Here is a 17425-nt window from a genome sequence, read left to right as displayed (position 1 = left end):
TGGTGTAGGGTATAATGACGGAGACCAAATGTTGGACCAAAGCGGTTGAACAGTTCGAAAATTATCGTGCTCTCCGACCGCCACATATGGTGACATAGGGTTTTTTACACCTTTCGGACTGCTTTCCCAAGAAATATGGACTTGCCCCTGAACTTTTACCATCGTAATGGACGTAGCGAATGCAAATCGCTTCAACGAAAATCAAAGTGATTCGAGAGCAGGTCTTAAAGTGAACTTATCCGAAATTTTGTGTGGGAGGTACCCGAAGGAGTGGACAAATATAGTCCATATTTGAACCTGATCTATATTAAATATTACTAAGGCCAAATGTTGGACTGAATCGGCAGATCCGTTCTAGAGTTATCTTGCGCTCCAACCACCTCACACGGTGTCATAGGGGTTTTTTTGCAACTTTCATGCCATTTTCTCACGAAGTATGGACTTGCCCCTAATGAAGCTTGTACCGTCGTATGGGGGCAGTGAATATAAGTTGTTAAAACAAAAATCAAAGCGATTCGAGAGATGGCCCTGAACTGAACTTTACCAAAATTTTGTGTGGGGGGTACCCGAAGGAATGGACCGATTGAGTCCGTATTGTAACCTTATCTTAGTCTGGTACACATTTCAGGATGTGCAAAGTATGGACGAAATCGGTTACTCCCTTCAGGAGTTATCGTGCGCACAAATTTTTCGAGCATTTTCGAACTTTTGTGTGGGAGGTCCCGGAAGGAGTGGACCGATATAGCCCATCTTCGAACTTAAACTAAGTTCGGGCAAAATATTACGAAAGCCAAAATTTCAACAGAATCGGTTCATCCGTTCGAGAGTTATCGTGCGCTCCAGCCAGACAGACGGACGGACATTGCTCAATCGACTCCAAATTGTCTGAAACACATTTCGTCCAAACATACTTGGGGTCTAAAACCATTATTTCGATGAGGCACATTTTGCCCGTATGAAAGTGTATATACTCTCGTTAGCATAAATGCTGAGGGTATAAAAAAACATCCAAATCTGTAGGTAAATTTGGCCAAAATCGTCAAAATACCAAAAATCGGGCGGTACCTTTTTATGGGAGCTATACCCAAATATGGACCTACATCCACTCAAAATGAATTTCTTTCTTTATGGATTGTTATAAACCTACGTTTAAAATTTCGAGCTCGATTAGAACTATTTTTGGCACTCTTTTCCATACAAGTGGGACCACTGTGCCTTGGCCAGAAGTGTACCGTTAGTTTTTAAATTTATTTACAACAATGAATTTAAACAAGTAAAAAAGTATCAGTCGGCTTTGCCCACCGAGATATACCCTCATCAGCCTGTGTGGATTGAAATACTTCTTTCCCAAAAAAATGTATGTATTTAGGCTGGTTTTCAAAATTTTGGTCATATGAACCGACAAAAATATGGATAGGATTAAAACGCAAAAATTTGCGGGAATATTGGTAGATAGCGCTTTTTTACCATACTAGCCTATTTAGAGATCCAAAGTTTGGACCAAATCGGTTGCTACGTCGCGCGTACGATTTTAGCGAATATTTTCGAACTTTTGTGAGGGAGGTCCCGAAGGAGTGGACCTATAAGAACCACCTTCTAATTTCATCTAATATTCGAAGAAATATTACGATATCCAAAGTGTGGACGAACGTAGTATTCGGTTCGAGCTCCCAAGCCACTACATATGGTGCCATAGGGGGTTTTTACAACTTTCGGGCTGTTTTCTTAAGAAATATGGACTTGCCCCTAAAAAAAGTTTTACTGTCGTAATTGAGGCAGCGAATACAAGTTGTTTCAACAAAAATCAAAATGATTCGAGAGCGGGTCTTAAAGAATTTGTGTGGGAGGTACCCGTAAGAGTGGACAAATATAGTCCATATTCGAACCTGACCTACATATATCTGGTATATATATTAGGATGTGTAATGTATGGCCCAAATCGGTCTCTACCATCAAGAGTTATCGTGCGCACAAATTTTCCGAACATTTTTGAACTTTTGTGGGGGAGGTACCTGAAGGAGTGGATCTTCGAATTTAAACTAAGTTTGCAAAAAATATTACGAAGGTCACATTTTGCACCGAATCGGCATATCCGTTCAAGAGTTATATAGCGCTCCAACCACTACACACTGTGTCATAGGGGTTTTTTTGCAACTTTCAGGCTATTTTCTCAGGAAGTATCGACTTGCCCCTGATGAAACTTGAACCGTGGTATGGGGGGCAGTGAATACAAGCCGCTACAACAAAAATCAAAGCGATTCGAGAGCAGGTCCTAAACTGAACTTTTCCGAAATTTTGTGTGGGAGGTACCCGAAGTGGTCCGAGTGGAGGAGTCTGAGTCTGGTAGAAATTACACGATGTGCAAAATGTTACTCCCTTCAAGAGTTAATGTGCGCCCAAATTTTCCAAACATCTCCGAACTTTTGTGGAGGAGGTGCCGGAAGAAGTGGACCGATATAGCTCATCTTCGAACTTAAACTAAGTTTGAACAAAATATTAAGAAAGCCAAATCGGTTAATCAGTTCGAGAGTTATCGTGCGCACCAGCCAGACAGACAGACGGACAGACATGGCTAAATCAACTCCAAATTGTCTGAAACACATTTCGTCCAAACATACTTGGGGTCTAAAACCATTATTTCGATGAGGCACATTTTGCCCGTATGAAAGTGTATATACCCTTTTCCTACCCTAAAGGCTGAAGGTATAAAAATGCACATAAAATAATCAACAAAAAAGTGAACAATGAATGTTTTATTTATATTTTTTGTTTAGATTTTTGCAATACAGAAATAGTGCAGAGAGGAGAAGATCGACAGAGGACATCCACAGTGTATTTTAAAAAATCAATGGAGAATGTTGCGGATGGATGCTGCTAAAAGCTTAAAAGACGAAGAAATTGTGTTTGCTAGGGATGATGATGATGATGATGCTGACACATAAACCTTTGGCGCTGCTGGTTGATGTTTTTATTTTATTTTTAGTTTTTATTTTTCATTTAACAAAGGGTACATTTAATAAGGCTTTATTGTTTTATAATATTTGAGTTTATATAATAAACACTTCTTATATAGTCATATATTATTCTAAACATAACATGCAATTGTGTTTGATTAAATAAATTAGTAACCACAAAATAAAATTATGTTAGGAACAGAAAAAATGGCTTATTATAATGAAACGGGATTAAAACCTCCTCTATGTCAAAAATTTTTAATACGATTTGTTTGGCTCTTATAACGAACATTTTTTATTTATGTTTGAAAACAAATTTCTTATAAAATTTTAAAGTTAATCTGGCTGGAATAATTTTTTTTAAAATATTTCGCCTAAAAGTATGCTAATCAATATACCTTTCTCATACATTTTTTTATGCGACAACTTGTCAGAAAATTATAGTCAACTTAAAAATTTAAATTAAAATTAAGCACCACAAAGTAGAGTGCACAGTCGGATACTCAGCCCAAACTAGTTAGCCCTGACTATTTAGTTTGCTGTCAAATACATTATTGTGACATAAAATACAAAGGAAATCAAATCACAATAATGAACAATCTATTATGCTTGTTGTCAAATGTTGTTAACAGTACTCTGAATGGCCGACCTTCTGTAGGCCTTGGTAGAGTGCATTACCAATGATATTTTTCCTATTTTCCTAAATCCCACCATAACTTTGTCACACTTGCAGACCAAATAGTAAATATGTTATCAAATATTGTCAAATATCCTGGATTATTGTTGTATTATCCAAACAAAGTTCTTTAGTTGTTGTGTAACAGTTTTCCAATAATCTCAAACTTGTCCATGGTAATTTTTAAAAATCCCTAAAAATTTCAATTAAAAAAACTTCAACTAAAACTTCTCACCTCAAAATTCTATTAACTATTTGGTATAAGAACAAAAAGAACATGAAAACAAAACTCGATACAAAGTTCTTAATAAGCCATTCTACAAGAAATACCATTGAAATGAATCAGGAAAAACAAAGTTTTAAAACAATGAAGAAGGCAACACTTGAATTTGTTTATAAGAAGAACAATGTTGGTGGTGATGATGATGATGATGCTGATGTTAGTAGTGTTGCGCACTTTTTGTTTACCATGCTGAAAAAGTTGATGTGGTGGTGGTAAGCCTTGCAGGCAATTAACTATTTTCCACCACAACCAACTCTACCAACATCAGTAGTGAAAGTGCAAAAAGTAACTTAAGAAAAATGAAGGAAATTAATGTTAAAAATCACAAGTCGAGTGCACTGAGATGAGATGCCGCCGCAAGCAGCTTAAGATGATAACACACACACACGGATGAAGAATAAGATAGTGAAAAATAACACAAACTACTTACCGCCAGCTAACATTGTAACCAAAATAATACCACATGACCAAATATCAGCGGGCTGGGCATGATAGGGTTTTAGTAAAACCTCAGGGGCAACATAGGGCAGTGTACCGCAACGTTTGTCCAATAAGCGTTCTTTTCCTTTGCATCTAAGGTATGAATAAGAAAATGATAGTTGGTTATAAAAATTAGTAGAAATTATAAATATTTATACAGAAGAAAATCGATTACAAGAAAGTTATATGTCTGCTCCAGAACCTGCAAGAATCTGCAACTTTTTACTACGATAACAATTGTTCCTTTATGATATCGAAAAAAAAAAAATAAAAAAATATTACAAATTACTAGTTTCTTGCAGTTCTCCAACATACCATATGTTTTAGGCTGTAATCAATTTTCCTTTTGCCTGATTTTTGTTAGTATTATTTTAAAAATTCCATTAGTTCCTTATAGCGTAAATTGTGAGTGTACCTAAATACCTAAACATGGTCGCCATTCCAAAATCAGATATCTTTATATTATCATGTTCGTCCAGTAGTAGATTTTCGGGCTTCAAATCACGATGTGTAATGCCACGTTGATGCAAATATTGTACACCGGATAATAGCTGGGTGAAATAGCGTTGTGCCTCATGTTGCGGCATGCCCACATCAGGTTCTGTAATGAAAATTAAGGAAAAAATACGAAATTAGTATTGGTTACATTTTGGAAAACAAGTTAAGGGTATAATAGGATAGGAAAAAATCTAAACATAGAGGAAGAAAAATTCGCAAAGTTTAGAGGTTAACAAGTAAAAAGTATCAGTCGGCTTTGCCGACAGAGATATACCCTCAGCCTGTGTGGATTTTAAAAGTTTCGGGCGTTTGAACCGACAAAAATGTTGATTAGGATTAAAGATCAAACGTTTTGCGGAGGAGATACTAAAAGGAATGGATAGACATTGACCGTTATGGAAGTGGATCTCCTGCCACAACATATGGTGCCATAGGGGGTTTTTTACACTCTTCGGGCTGTTTGCTCAAGAAGTATGGACTTGCCTATAAAAAAACTTTTACCATCATAATTGAGGCAGCGAATGCAAGTTGCTTCAACAAAAATCAAAGTGATTCCATATCAGGTCTTAAAGTGAACTTATCCGAAATTTTGTGTGGGAGGTACCGGATGGAGTGGACAAATATTGTCTATATTTCAACCTGATCTATATCTGGTAGATATATTAGTATGTGTAAAGTATAGACCAATTCGGCCACTCCCTTTAAGAGTTACGGTACGAACAATTTTTCCGAACATTTTTGAACTTTTGTGGGGGAGGTACCTGAAGGAGTGGACCGATATGGCTTATCTTCAAACTTAAACTATGTTTGGACAAAATATTACTAAGGCCAAATTTTGGACCGAATCGGCAGATCCGTTCGAGAGTTATCTTGCGCTCCAACCGCCTCACACAGTGTCATAGGGTTTTTTTTTTGCAACTTTCAGGCTATTTTGTCAGGATGTATAGACTCGCACCTGATAAAACTTGTACCGTCGTATGGAGGGCAGTGAATACAAGTCGCTAAAACAAAAATCAAAGCGATTCGAGAGATGGCCCTAAACTGAACTTTTCCGAAATTTTGTGTGGGAGGTACCCGAAGGAGTGGACCGATTGAGTCCATATTGAAACCTTATCTAAGTCTGGTGCACATTTTACGATGGACAAAGTATGGACCAAATGGGTTGCTCCCTTCAAGAGTGCGCACAACTTTTCCGAACATTTTCGAACTTTTGTGGCGGAAATACCGGAAGGAGTGGGCCGATATAGCCCATCTTCGAACTTAAACTAAGTTTGGGTAAAATATTACGAAGGCAGATTTGAACCGAATCGGTTTATCCGTTCGAGAGTTATCGTGCGCTCCAGCCAGCCAGACAGACAGACGGACGGACATTGCTAAATCGACTCTAAATTGTCTGAAACACATTTCGTCCAAACATACTTGGGGTCTAAAACCATTATTTCGATGAGGCACATTTTGCCCGTATGAAAGTGTATATACCCTCGTTAGCATAAATGCTGAGGGTATAAAAACGAAATCAAAAGAACATAGGTTTCAAATCTGCGAAGGAAGTTTTCACTTTTGGGACAAATTAAGATTTTTATATCCTCAGCATTATGCTAACGAGGGTATATACACTACTTTCATACGAGCAAAACGTGCCTTATCGAAATAATGGTTTTAGACCCCAAGTATGTTTGGACGAAATCCGTTTTAGACAATTTGGAATCGATTTAGCAAAGTCCGTCCGTATGTCTGTCTGGCTGGAGAGCACGATAACTCTCGAACTGATTAACCGATTTGGCTTTCTTAATAAACCATATCGGCTCGCTCTCTCGGGTACATCCCCACAAAAGTTCGAATATGTTCGGAAACAATGTGCGTACGATAACTCTTTGCACTTTGCACATCGTGAAACTTCTATCAGTCATAAATGAGATCCCAATATGGACTCTATCGGTTCACTCCTTCCGGTACCTCCCACACAAATTTTCGGAAGAGTTCAGTTTAGGACCAGCTCTCGAATCGCTTTGATTTTTATTTTAACAACTTGTATTCGCTGCACCCATTACGACGGTACAATTTTCAATCAGGGGCAAGCCCATACTTCCTGAGAAAATAGCCCGAAAGTTGTAAAAACCCCCTATGGCATCATGTGTAGTGATTGGAGCGCACGATAACCCACGAACGGATCAAAAAATTTAACGTTCATAATATTTTTTATGTTCGAAGATTTGCCATATCGGTGCACTCATTTAGGTACCTCCACCAGGAAAATGTTTCTCTAAATTGGACGAAAATTCTCGAAGGCAGTAACAGATTTGGTCCATACTTATCATATCGTAATATCTGTACGGGACATAGATCAGATTCGAATATGGACTACATAGGCCCACTCCTTCGAGTACCTCCCACACAAAACTTGGGAAAAGTGCAGTTTAAGGTCTGCTCTAGAATCATTTCGCTTCTTTTTGTAACCACTTGTATTCGCTGCCCCTATAACGACAGTACACGTTTTTTCAGGGGCAAGTCCATACTTCCTGAAAAAATGGTCCGAAAACTGTAAAAAAAACCCTATGGCAATGTTATGTTCTTACGGAGGTGGTCGATTGAATGAAAGACGATGTTTAAACATAACAATCAATTCATTTATTGAATAAAACTTTAAGTTGTTTTATGAGTTGAAATAAAGTATTAATTATGAAGAACAATGAAATATGACGAAATATGTACAGATGAGATGTCTATTAATTGGTGGTTGCAAAGTAACTAACTGACTGTGTACTGACAATGAGTAGAGAGAGATAATAACTTAAAACTACTGATGCATGCAACACTGCTACGATGCTGCCAGATTGTTGCATTTTATGTGGTAGTACTAGGGTTACCCTAATATCTCCCCTTTTAAGTTTGAACCGGGCTTCTGGATATTACTTCAACTGGCTGTCTTCTCTGTATGATCCTTCTTGGTTGATAGTTGATGATGGGTGAACTTGGTGGAGTAATGAAATCTTCACTTGACTGTTGTGATGCTGTATGATCCGTAGGAGGCAATTGAATGTTGAAGTCTTGAAGTAATATATCAAGAGGTAATGCGTTGTCTGATGATGGAGGAACCTCATCTGCTAATCTTGTTCGAAGTTGATCTGCATGAGCCTTGATTAACTTTTTGCGACTTCCGACCCATATTGCTGTGTCGTAAGTGACTGTACCTGTTCTGTTGATTATTTCTCCAGGAACCCATTCTGATTTGTTGTGACGGAACTCTTTTGCATATACTAAATCTCCTGGCTTGAACGATTTAGGCTTAGTTCCGTGTTTGGCATTATACTGATTTTCCATTTTCTCGTTTCTTTCCAGAGCTGATGTTGAAGGCTTTCTAAGAGCGTCGAATATGGTTCTCATTTTGCGTCCTAGAAATGCTTCTGCAGGTGATGAACCATTTGGTGAATTTACATTTGGCATAGATCTGTATACTTCTTGAAACTTGCAAAGTATTTCCGGTATCGTTCCTTCCCCTTCCATTTTTTTGAGTGATCCTTTGAAAGTGTCAACAAACCTTTCGGCTTGTCCGTTTGAGCTGGGATGAAAACGAACTGTGCGTGTATGTTGAATGGCTCTTTCCTTGCACCATTGCTCAAAATTGTTGGAACAGAACTGTGTTCCGTTGTCTGACACGAGCTGCTCCGGGTTTCCGAATTGTGAAACGTACTCGTTCATTAATTTGATTGTAGACGTAGCTGTGATTGAGGATGTTTGATAAATGACTGGATACTTTGAGTATGCATCCACTATTAAGAGGTAGTAAAATCCTTTAATTGGACCAGCGTAGTCGATGTGAACTCGTTCTAGCGGTCTTGTTGTTAATGGCCATGATGATAAGTCTGTCTTGACTGGATTTTTACATACTAATTGACAATTTTGACATCTTTTGACGTAGTCTTCAATATCTTTGTCTATGTTGGGCCAATAGACATAACTCCTTGCGAGCGTTTTGCATTTTTCAATTGCGAAATGTCCACGATGAAGTTGTGTTAAAATTTTCTTCCTGAATTTTTGTGGAATAATTATTCTTGAATTTAAAAGTAGACATCCGTCAACCTGTGATAATTCATCCTTATGTTTGAAATAAGGTGCTACTTGTTGGTCCACTTGATTTTGTTTTTCAGGCCATCCTTTTTCCATGTATGATAAAATTTTCTGAAAAATTTTATCAGATTTTGTTTCTTCTGCAATCATAGCATTTGTTACTGGAAATTTTGATATTGATTCATTTAAATCTTTTTGTATGTCCTGCTCAAAGTTGATTGATGCTATTATGAAATCATCTGAAGGTTTCTCATGAGATTTTATAAGCCTTGAGAGAACATCGGCATGTCCGAAGTCTTGAGTGTTCGTATACTTGATGTCAAAATCATAACCAAGTAGAATTAGCGCCCATCTTTGAAGTCTATTCGCTGTATAAACAGGTATGCCTTTTTTAGACCCAAATATGGCTAATAATGGTTTATGGTCTGTATGAAGAGTGAATTTTCGACCAAGTATCATACGGTGAAATTTTTGTACTGCAAAAATTAAAGCGAGACCTTCCTTTTCAATTTGACTATAATTTCTTTCTGCAGGAGTCAATGACCTTGAAATATGATGAATTGCTTTCATACTTCCATTTGGAAATATATGATATATAACAGCACCAATACCATGACTTGATGCGTCAGCTGCTATATGGACTGGTAAATTTGGATCATAGTGTGTGAGCAAGAGATCTGATGAAAGAATACTTTTGAATTTATCTAGTGCTGCCTGGCACTCGGTTGTCCATTTGAAATGAGCTTCCTTCTTTAAAAGGTCATCAAGAGGCTTTCTCAGATTTCTCATATTAGGAACATATTTTCCATAATGATTAATTGAACCTAATAAAGATCTTACCTCGGATATATTTTCAGGCACTTTGAGCTGTTGAACGGCTTTGATTTTTTCTGGATCTGGACGTATTCCTGTTTTATCAATTATTTGTCCCAAATAAATAATTGAGCTTTGAAAGAATGCACATTTTTCAAATTTTAGACGAAATCCGAATTCTTGAATACGTTGCAGTAATGTTTGTAAGGATTGCTTATGCTGTTCAATGTCTGGACTGGCAATCATAATATCATCGATATATGCCTTAACGCCATCTATACCTGTGCATAGTTGATCCATTATTCGTTGAAATGCACCTGGTGCACATTTCACTCCTGGAGGTAATCTGTTGAATTTGAACAATCCCTTGTGGGTGTTGACTGTTAACAACTCCTTACTGTCGTCATCTACTTCTGTTTGTAGGTAGGCGTCTGATAGATCCAAATGGGTAAAAACTGTGCAGTTGTGACATTCTGCAAAAATCTCTTCTGGTGTAGGCAACGGATATTGATTAGGTTCTATGGCATTGTTTAGACCTGTTGAATAGTCTCCGCAAATTCTTACTTTTCCATTGCGTTTACTTACGACTATAGGTGCTGCCCACTTTGATGTGTCCACTGGAGTTATTATACCTAAATTTTCAAGACGTTGCAGTTCGGTTTCTATTTCACTGCGTGCTGCGTATGGAACTGGTCTTTTTGGTATAAAAACTTCTTTTGCGTTTGGAAGTACCTTGATGTTTACTTTTGTTTTGGTACATAAACCCATTGAACTGTTGTCAAATACTTCTTTGAATGATGATTTTATTTTTGATATTTCATCGTTGAAATTTATTTGATGACACCATGTTGTAATTGGAATGTTCCATAAATTAAATTTCTCAATCCAATCTATGCCCATTACATTTAGTGATTCCACGTCTGAAATATAGCATTCCACTATTTCACATTTATCTCCTATTGAGACTTCTGTTGAACATTTAGCTAGAAATTTCATCTCCTCAGCATTTGCAGCATTGGCGGTCTCTGTTGTTGGGTTTGTTTCAGGTTTTCCTATGCGTTTCCAAGTTGACTCAGAAATTATGCTTATGTCGGAGGCTGTATCCACTTGTAATTTCACTTGTTTTGAATTAATACTCACTGTGACATATTTTCTTAATTCCTTGAAGTGTACTTGCTTTGTTGACAATATAGTTTTTGTATTGAATTTTGATTTATTCTTGTTGAAATTCTGATGAGTCACACTGTTCTTCTTAGAATTTTGGTCATGATTGGTTTTGCTCTGTTGAGGTTTGTTGTTGTTGTGATTTGGTTTGCTCTGCCTGTGCATGCTGTTGCAAAAACCATCTTTGTGACCAATCTGTTGACACTTGGTACACTTGTGCTTGGAGTAGGGGCAATGTTTTGCATAATGCATATCTCCACAATACCAACATGCTGTTTTTGGTATCTTTTGTTTTTGTTGAGGCTTACCAATTTTGTTGCACTGTTTTTGGCTTCCCTCAATTAGTGCTGTGTCACTTTTCAAATCCAAAATGCTTTGTGTTTCATCAACAAGCTTTTCTAAGTTGACTACTTCCTTACTTTCATTAAGATGCCTTAATAAACGGATTCTGATGTCACTGTCTTGTGATGATTTAAGACCAAGTATGAAAATTAAACACTTGAACTGGTCTGTAGTTAAGTCATCCAGTTTAAAAAGTTCACACTGAAGATTGACACGACTAGCGTATTCTTTAAAATCTTCATTTTCCATCTTTGTGATTTGGAGACACTTATAACGTAAACTTACTTGTGTTTCTGTTCGGCCAAATAGTCTTGTGAGATGCTTGATTGTGTCTGCCAATGAAAGTTCTTGAGGTTGTTTTGGTAACACGAAATTCTTGAATCGTTCATGAATGTGATTGGACATTTTTCTCCACAAAAGTCCTACTTTGTCTGCATCGTCCAGTGCACTTGCTTCCCTTTCGAAGATGTGTTTGAAACGATTGTACCACGATTCAAATAATAAACCACTGTCAGGCTCATAGTGAAAATCCGTCATGGAATTAGCTAAAGATTCCATGAGGTGGGCTTTTGCCACTGATGATTCACCTGGAATTGATGATGAAACTGTGTTTGCACCTTGTTGTCCAGCGATGATTTGTGTGAGTTTATTTAGTAATTCCTGTTGGTGCGCAAATTGTTCCTGCTGCTTAGCTATTTGCTCTTGCTGCTGTGCAAGTAATTTTACAATATTCGCTTGTTCCGACATGTCTAGATTTTTCTAGTGTCTGTGTTTTTAGCCGTTACAATTTTGTTAGAGACGCTGCCGTCGTATGTCTGTATGTGTGCGCTGCAAAAATGATGAAATTTCCCACGTTGCTATGGTGTGTGTGTTGAGCTGAAAAAAAATTCTGTATGTGTGAGACTGCAAACTGTTGTTTGTGTGAGTGTTGATCGCTGAAGATTTCTTGAAAATTCTTGTTAGAATGTTCCTGATGAACTTGCGCCTGTGCGTTTTGATGTTTTCCTTGAAAATCTTCCTGCCACAACTTTTATTGTGTGCGATGTCTTGATGTTATTACGCAGCCTTGTTGAAAGTTCTGATGAAATTGTGAAATTCCTTTTGTTACTGAGTGCTGTTTTCAATTCACAATCCTCGTCGCCAAATTGTTAGCGAGAATGATACATATTTGTTCCAAAATCCTCGTCGCCAAATTGTTATGTTCTTACGGAGGTGGTCGATTGAATGAAAGACGATGTTTAAACATAACAATCAATTCATTTATTGAATAAAACTTTAAGTTGTTTTATGAGTTGAAATAAAGTATTAATTATGAAGAACAATGAAATATGACGAAATATGTACAGATGAGATGTCTATTAATTGGTGGTTGCAAAGTAACTAACTGACTGTGTACTGACAATGAGTAGAGAGAGATAATAACTTAAAACTACTGATGCATGCAACACTGCTACGATGCTGCCAGATTGTTGCATTTTATGTGGTAGTACTAGGGTTACCCTAATAGGCAACATGACACAGTGGTCCCACTTGTATGGAAAAGAGTGCCGAAAATAGTTCTAATCGAGCTACCGTCTCCAAATTTTAAACGTAGTTTTATAATAAGCCAAAAAGATAGAAAATCATTTTTAGTGAATGTAGGTCCATATTTGGGTATAGCTCCCATAGAAAGGTACCGCCCGACTTTTGGTATTTTTACGATTTTGGCTGTAATTTGGCATTTTGAGTTCTGAGTGAACCAAATACCTCCATGCAAAAAATGGTCAATATCGGTCTACGTTTAGGTATAGCCCCCATATAAAAGTACCTTCCTATTTTCGAAATTTTGACGATTTTACCCACATTTTCCAATCGATTTGGCTGTAATTTTGCATTTTGGGTTCTGAGTGAGCAAAATACCTCCTTGCAAAAAATGTTCAGTAATGGTCCATGTTTAGGGATAGCTCCCATATAAACGTAACTCCCGATTTTCGGAATTTTGACGATTTGATATGTTTAGAGAATATTTATTTCAATCGCAATCTAATTTGTCGCCATCAATTTTTCGATTTTTGTTCACGGGCGGAACCACTGTGCATGGGTAGTTTTTGGAGCGCACGATAAGGCGAATCCCTTTGATGTTTTTTGTAACAACTCGCTCTTTACTTCTTGAGACAACCGCCCAAAAACTCCAAAAAAGCCTGCCGGCACCAACAAACCTGGGTAGTACGTAAGATAACCCTCGAAGGGAGAAACGTACAAATGTTGTACATTGTATTATGTACACATAAGAAGTATTGTGTGTTACATCTTTTCTTTAGGTCCGGGGCTGAAGGTATATCTTTGTCGGACATGCCGGTTGATACTTTTTTACTTGTTTCTTATAAAAATAACGTCCGACAGTATTCGGCCGATCACTACCATAGAATTATTAATACTATTCTATATTTCAGTTTCGCTGATTACTATTTTGCGCCTAAAAGTATGCACTCCAATATTGTAGATGCCCTTCGTTCGTTATGACAATTTTAAATCAAGACTCTTTTTAACATCAACTTAACCCGTTTCTCCAGGTCGGTGAAGATGTATTAAATGACTGACTACTCACATACTCCTCAGAATTTTACGTTTAAAAACTTAATTTTCGAATTGTGGACCCCAACCAAATCACTATATTGTGCATTTATCTTTGTTTAATAGAATCATTTGGTAGAAAAAAGACGGACTTCAACGCTTTAAAATTAAATTTCAGTTCCTTGTGTCCTAAATTCATTTGTATATTTGAAATCATTAATTAGATAGTAAGCTCCACGTTTTTATCAAATTCAACATAATGACTTTATTAAAAGTTAAAAAAAACACAACTGGCAAATTTAAACTATTCCTAACTTATGTAATAATGATATTAATATTAAACTGTTTAATTTTAACGAAATACTTATTTTTATATATAAAAGTAATTAAAACTAATTTCTCCGTAAACACACACACACACACACACTCACACATCTGCTGTTTCGAAAATGTTATTTAGCAGCTGTTGGTGGTGTGTTCCTCGACGACGATGGCCTTGTACAAATAATTCTATTTTATTATATCACGCAGCAAACAAATTAAAAAATAATATTAAATTTCTCCAAATTACTTGGCATGATGTGTGAATGAATGGGATACATGATGATGATGATGACCACTACTAACAACCAACCACTAGGGATGTCGATTTGGAGATGATTGTACAAAAAAACAAGTAAAAAAGTATCAGTCGGCTTTGCCGACAGAGATATACCCTCAGCCTGTGTATATTGAAACAATTTTTTTCCAAAAAACGCATGTATTTAGAGAGTTTTAAAAATTTTGGGCGTTTGAACTGACAAAAATGTTGATTAGGATTTAATATCAAAGGTTTTGCGGAGGAGATACTAAAAAGAATGGATCTCCAGCCACTACATATGGTACCATAGGGGTTTTTTAGAACTTCAGGGATGTTTGCTCAAGAAGTATGAACTTGCCCCTGAAACAACTTTTACCATCGCAATTGAGGCAGCAATGCAAGTTGCTTCAACAAAAATCAAAGTGATTCGAAAGCAGGTCTTAAAGTGAACATGTATCCGAAATTTTGAGTGGGAGGTACCGGATGGAGTGGACAAATATAGTCCATATTTGAACCTGATCTATATCTGGTAGATATATTAGGATGTGTAAAGTATGGACCAATTCGGCCACTCTCTTCAAGAGTTATCGTACGCACAATTTTTCCGAACATTTTTGAACTTTTGTGGGGGAGGTACCTGAAGGAGTGGACCGATATGGCTTATCTTCGAACTTAAACTATGTTTGGACAAAATATTACTAAGGCCAAACTTTGGACCGAATCGGCAGACCTGTTCGAGAGTTATTTTGCCCTCCAACCTCCTCACACGGCGTCATAGGGGTTTTTTTTTGCAACTTTCAGGCTATTTTCTCAGGACGTATGGACTTGCCCCTGATGAAACTTATACCGTCGTATGGAGGGCAGTGAATACAAGTTGCTAAAGCAAAAATCAAAGCGATTCGAGAGATGTTCCTAAACTGAACTTTTCCAAAATTTTGTGTGGGAGGTACCCGACGGAGTGGACCGATTGAGTCCATATTAAAACCTGATCTAAGTCTGGTACACACTCCACGATGGGCAAAGTATGGACCAAATCGGTTACACCCTTCAAGAGTTATCGTGCGTACAAATTTTCCGAACATTTTCGAACTTTTGTGGGGGAGGTACCGGAAGGAGTGGACCGATATAGCTCATCTTCGAACTTAAACTAAGTTTGGACAAAATATTACGAAAGCCAAAATTTGAACCGAATCGGTTCATCCCTTCGAGAGTTATCGTGCGCTCCAGCCAGCCAGACAGACAGACAGACGGACGGACATTGCTCAATCGACTCCAAATTGTCTGAAACACATTTCGTCCAAACATACTTGGGGTCTAAAACCATTATTTCGATGAGGCACATTTTGCCCGTATGAAAGTGTATATACCCTTCATAGCCTAAAGGCTGAGGGTATAATAATAATAATAAATAAAATCAATAATATAGGAGAATTTTCAATGATATAGGAATTGAATAAATTTTTGATTAAGTTTCAAAACCATTTTTCAGTCCGACAATATGTTATTTTAATAATTAGACCAGAATATATTCAGAAGAGTTTGTGTCTGGAAAGTGTCCCCCAAATCGACATTACGAAAATTGAAGATTACATCTTTCATGGAAAATTTTAATCTAATGCTCGTAATATTTTTTTTTTGTTATTTGCGGAAAATCGAAATATGTTGTTTTAATAAGTTCAGAATGTGCTCAGAAATGTCGGTCAAGTTTCTGACAGAACTCGAGAAAAATTTAAATTTGATGTTTGTTTACGAAAAAATAAATCCCTGGTATTGGAGATTTGAAATAGTTTTATTAAGGAACATATTTCGATAAATCGAAAGAGTCTAAACTGAGTGGGCAGATCACTCCTATTACCAATGATATATGTATGTAGGTCCAAACGGCCCAGTAAAAAATCGACTCTTCGATGACATACGTTAACGAAATATCTTGCATTGTGTCTTGGCAAAAAATGTCCATATTCGAACCTGATCTTTTCATGGAAGAAATATTACGATGTCCAAAATCTGAACCAAATCGGTTACTCCGTTCGAGAGTTCGCACCATTCTTTCGAAAATGTGTGGAGGAGATATCCGAAGGAGTAGGAAAATGTTTACCAATATTGTATATACCTGCACTTAATTAAAGTTTGGAAAAAAAATTACGACGGACCGGACTAATCGACACCAAATTATCTGAAACTTATTTCGTCCAAACATACTTGGGGTCCTAAACCACTATTTGGATGAAGCACACTTTAACCGTAACAGAGTGTATATGCCGTCCGTAGACCAAAGGCAGAGGGTTATTATAAAGTTGTAAAAATGTTAAAATTTTCAAGAACTGCGGAAAAATACTCAGACATTTAGATTTTTTCTACAAAAAAAAAATATTTTTTTTATTTATTGTTGCCCCATCAGGACGAAGGTCACTTACCTATGAACGTTTTTAATTAATTGAACTAATCGAGCTAACATGACTTAAGAAGTTTGTATTGAAAAATACGCTAGTATTCACTTTTCAATATATACTTCTTAGGTCATGTTAGCTCAACTAGTTCAATCAATTAAAAATATTTTTTTATTTTAATTAACTAAAACATATATTAGGATTTAAATAATTTTCTTGACTAAGCTATTCAAGTCTAAAAATGTTGTTTCAATTCGGGAAATTTCTTGATTCAAATTTTATTGTAAAAAGGACTTTGGAAAAAAAGAATTTTTAGTTTTTTCTAAAATACAGAACATTTTGTTATTTTTAATTCAATTTAACAATTTTTTTAGTCAAAATATATTGTTTTAATAAGTTCAGAATTTTATCAGAAATTTCGAAATGATTTCTGACAATATTCGGACAATTTCTTGATTCAAATTTTTTTGTAAAAAAAATAAAATTTCCATGAATTCGGAAAAATATATTACATATATTCCGAATAATATATTTCTACTTGCAAAAATCATCAGCTCGACTCCAAGAAAAATTAATTAAAAATATATATTACAAGAATTTTAGATTTTTTTTTTCTAAAACAAA

General features: G+C 36.5%; 1 protein-coding gene across 2 annotated transcripts in view; it reads right to left on the bottom strand.

The window, feature by feature from the left end:
• The window catches only part of grp (serine/threonine-protein kinase grp), a 191826-nt gene that overhangs the window by 13290 nt on the left and 161111 nt on the right, over positions 1-17425 (bottom strand). For both annotated transcript variants that reach the window (XM_073970680.1, XM_073970681.1), the window contains exons 5-6: positions 4817-4994; positions 4344-4486 (exon numbers count right to left, since the gene is read on the bottom strand). In XM_073970680.1, coding sequence (XP_073826781.1) covers positions 4344-4486; positions 4817-4994 — 321 coding nt within the window. The remainder of the gene's footprint in view (positions 1-4343; positions 4487-4816; positions 4995-17425) is intronic.

Source organism: Musca autumnalis, unplaced genomic scaffold (genome assembly GCF_047663935.1).
Source record: "Musca autumnalis isolate F117 unplaced genomic scaffold, ASM4766393v1 scaffold_2, whole genome shotgun sequence".
Taxonomy (NCBI): Eukaryota; Metazoa; Arthropoda; class Insecta; order Diptera; family Muscidae; genus Musca; species Musca autumnalis.
Note: the sequence above shows the minus strand (reverse complement) of the source record. Positions and strands in the feature narration are given on the sequence as shown.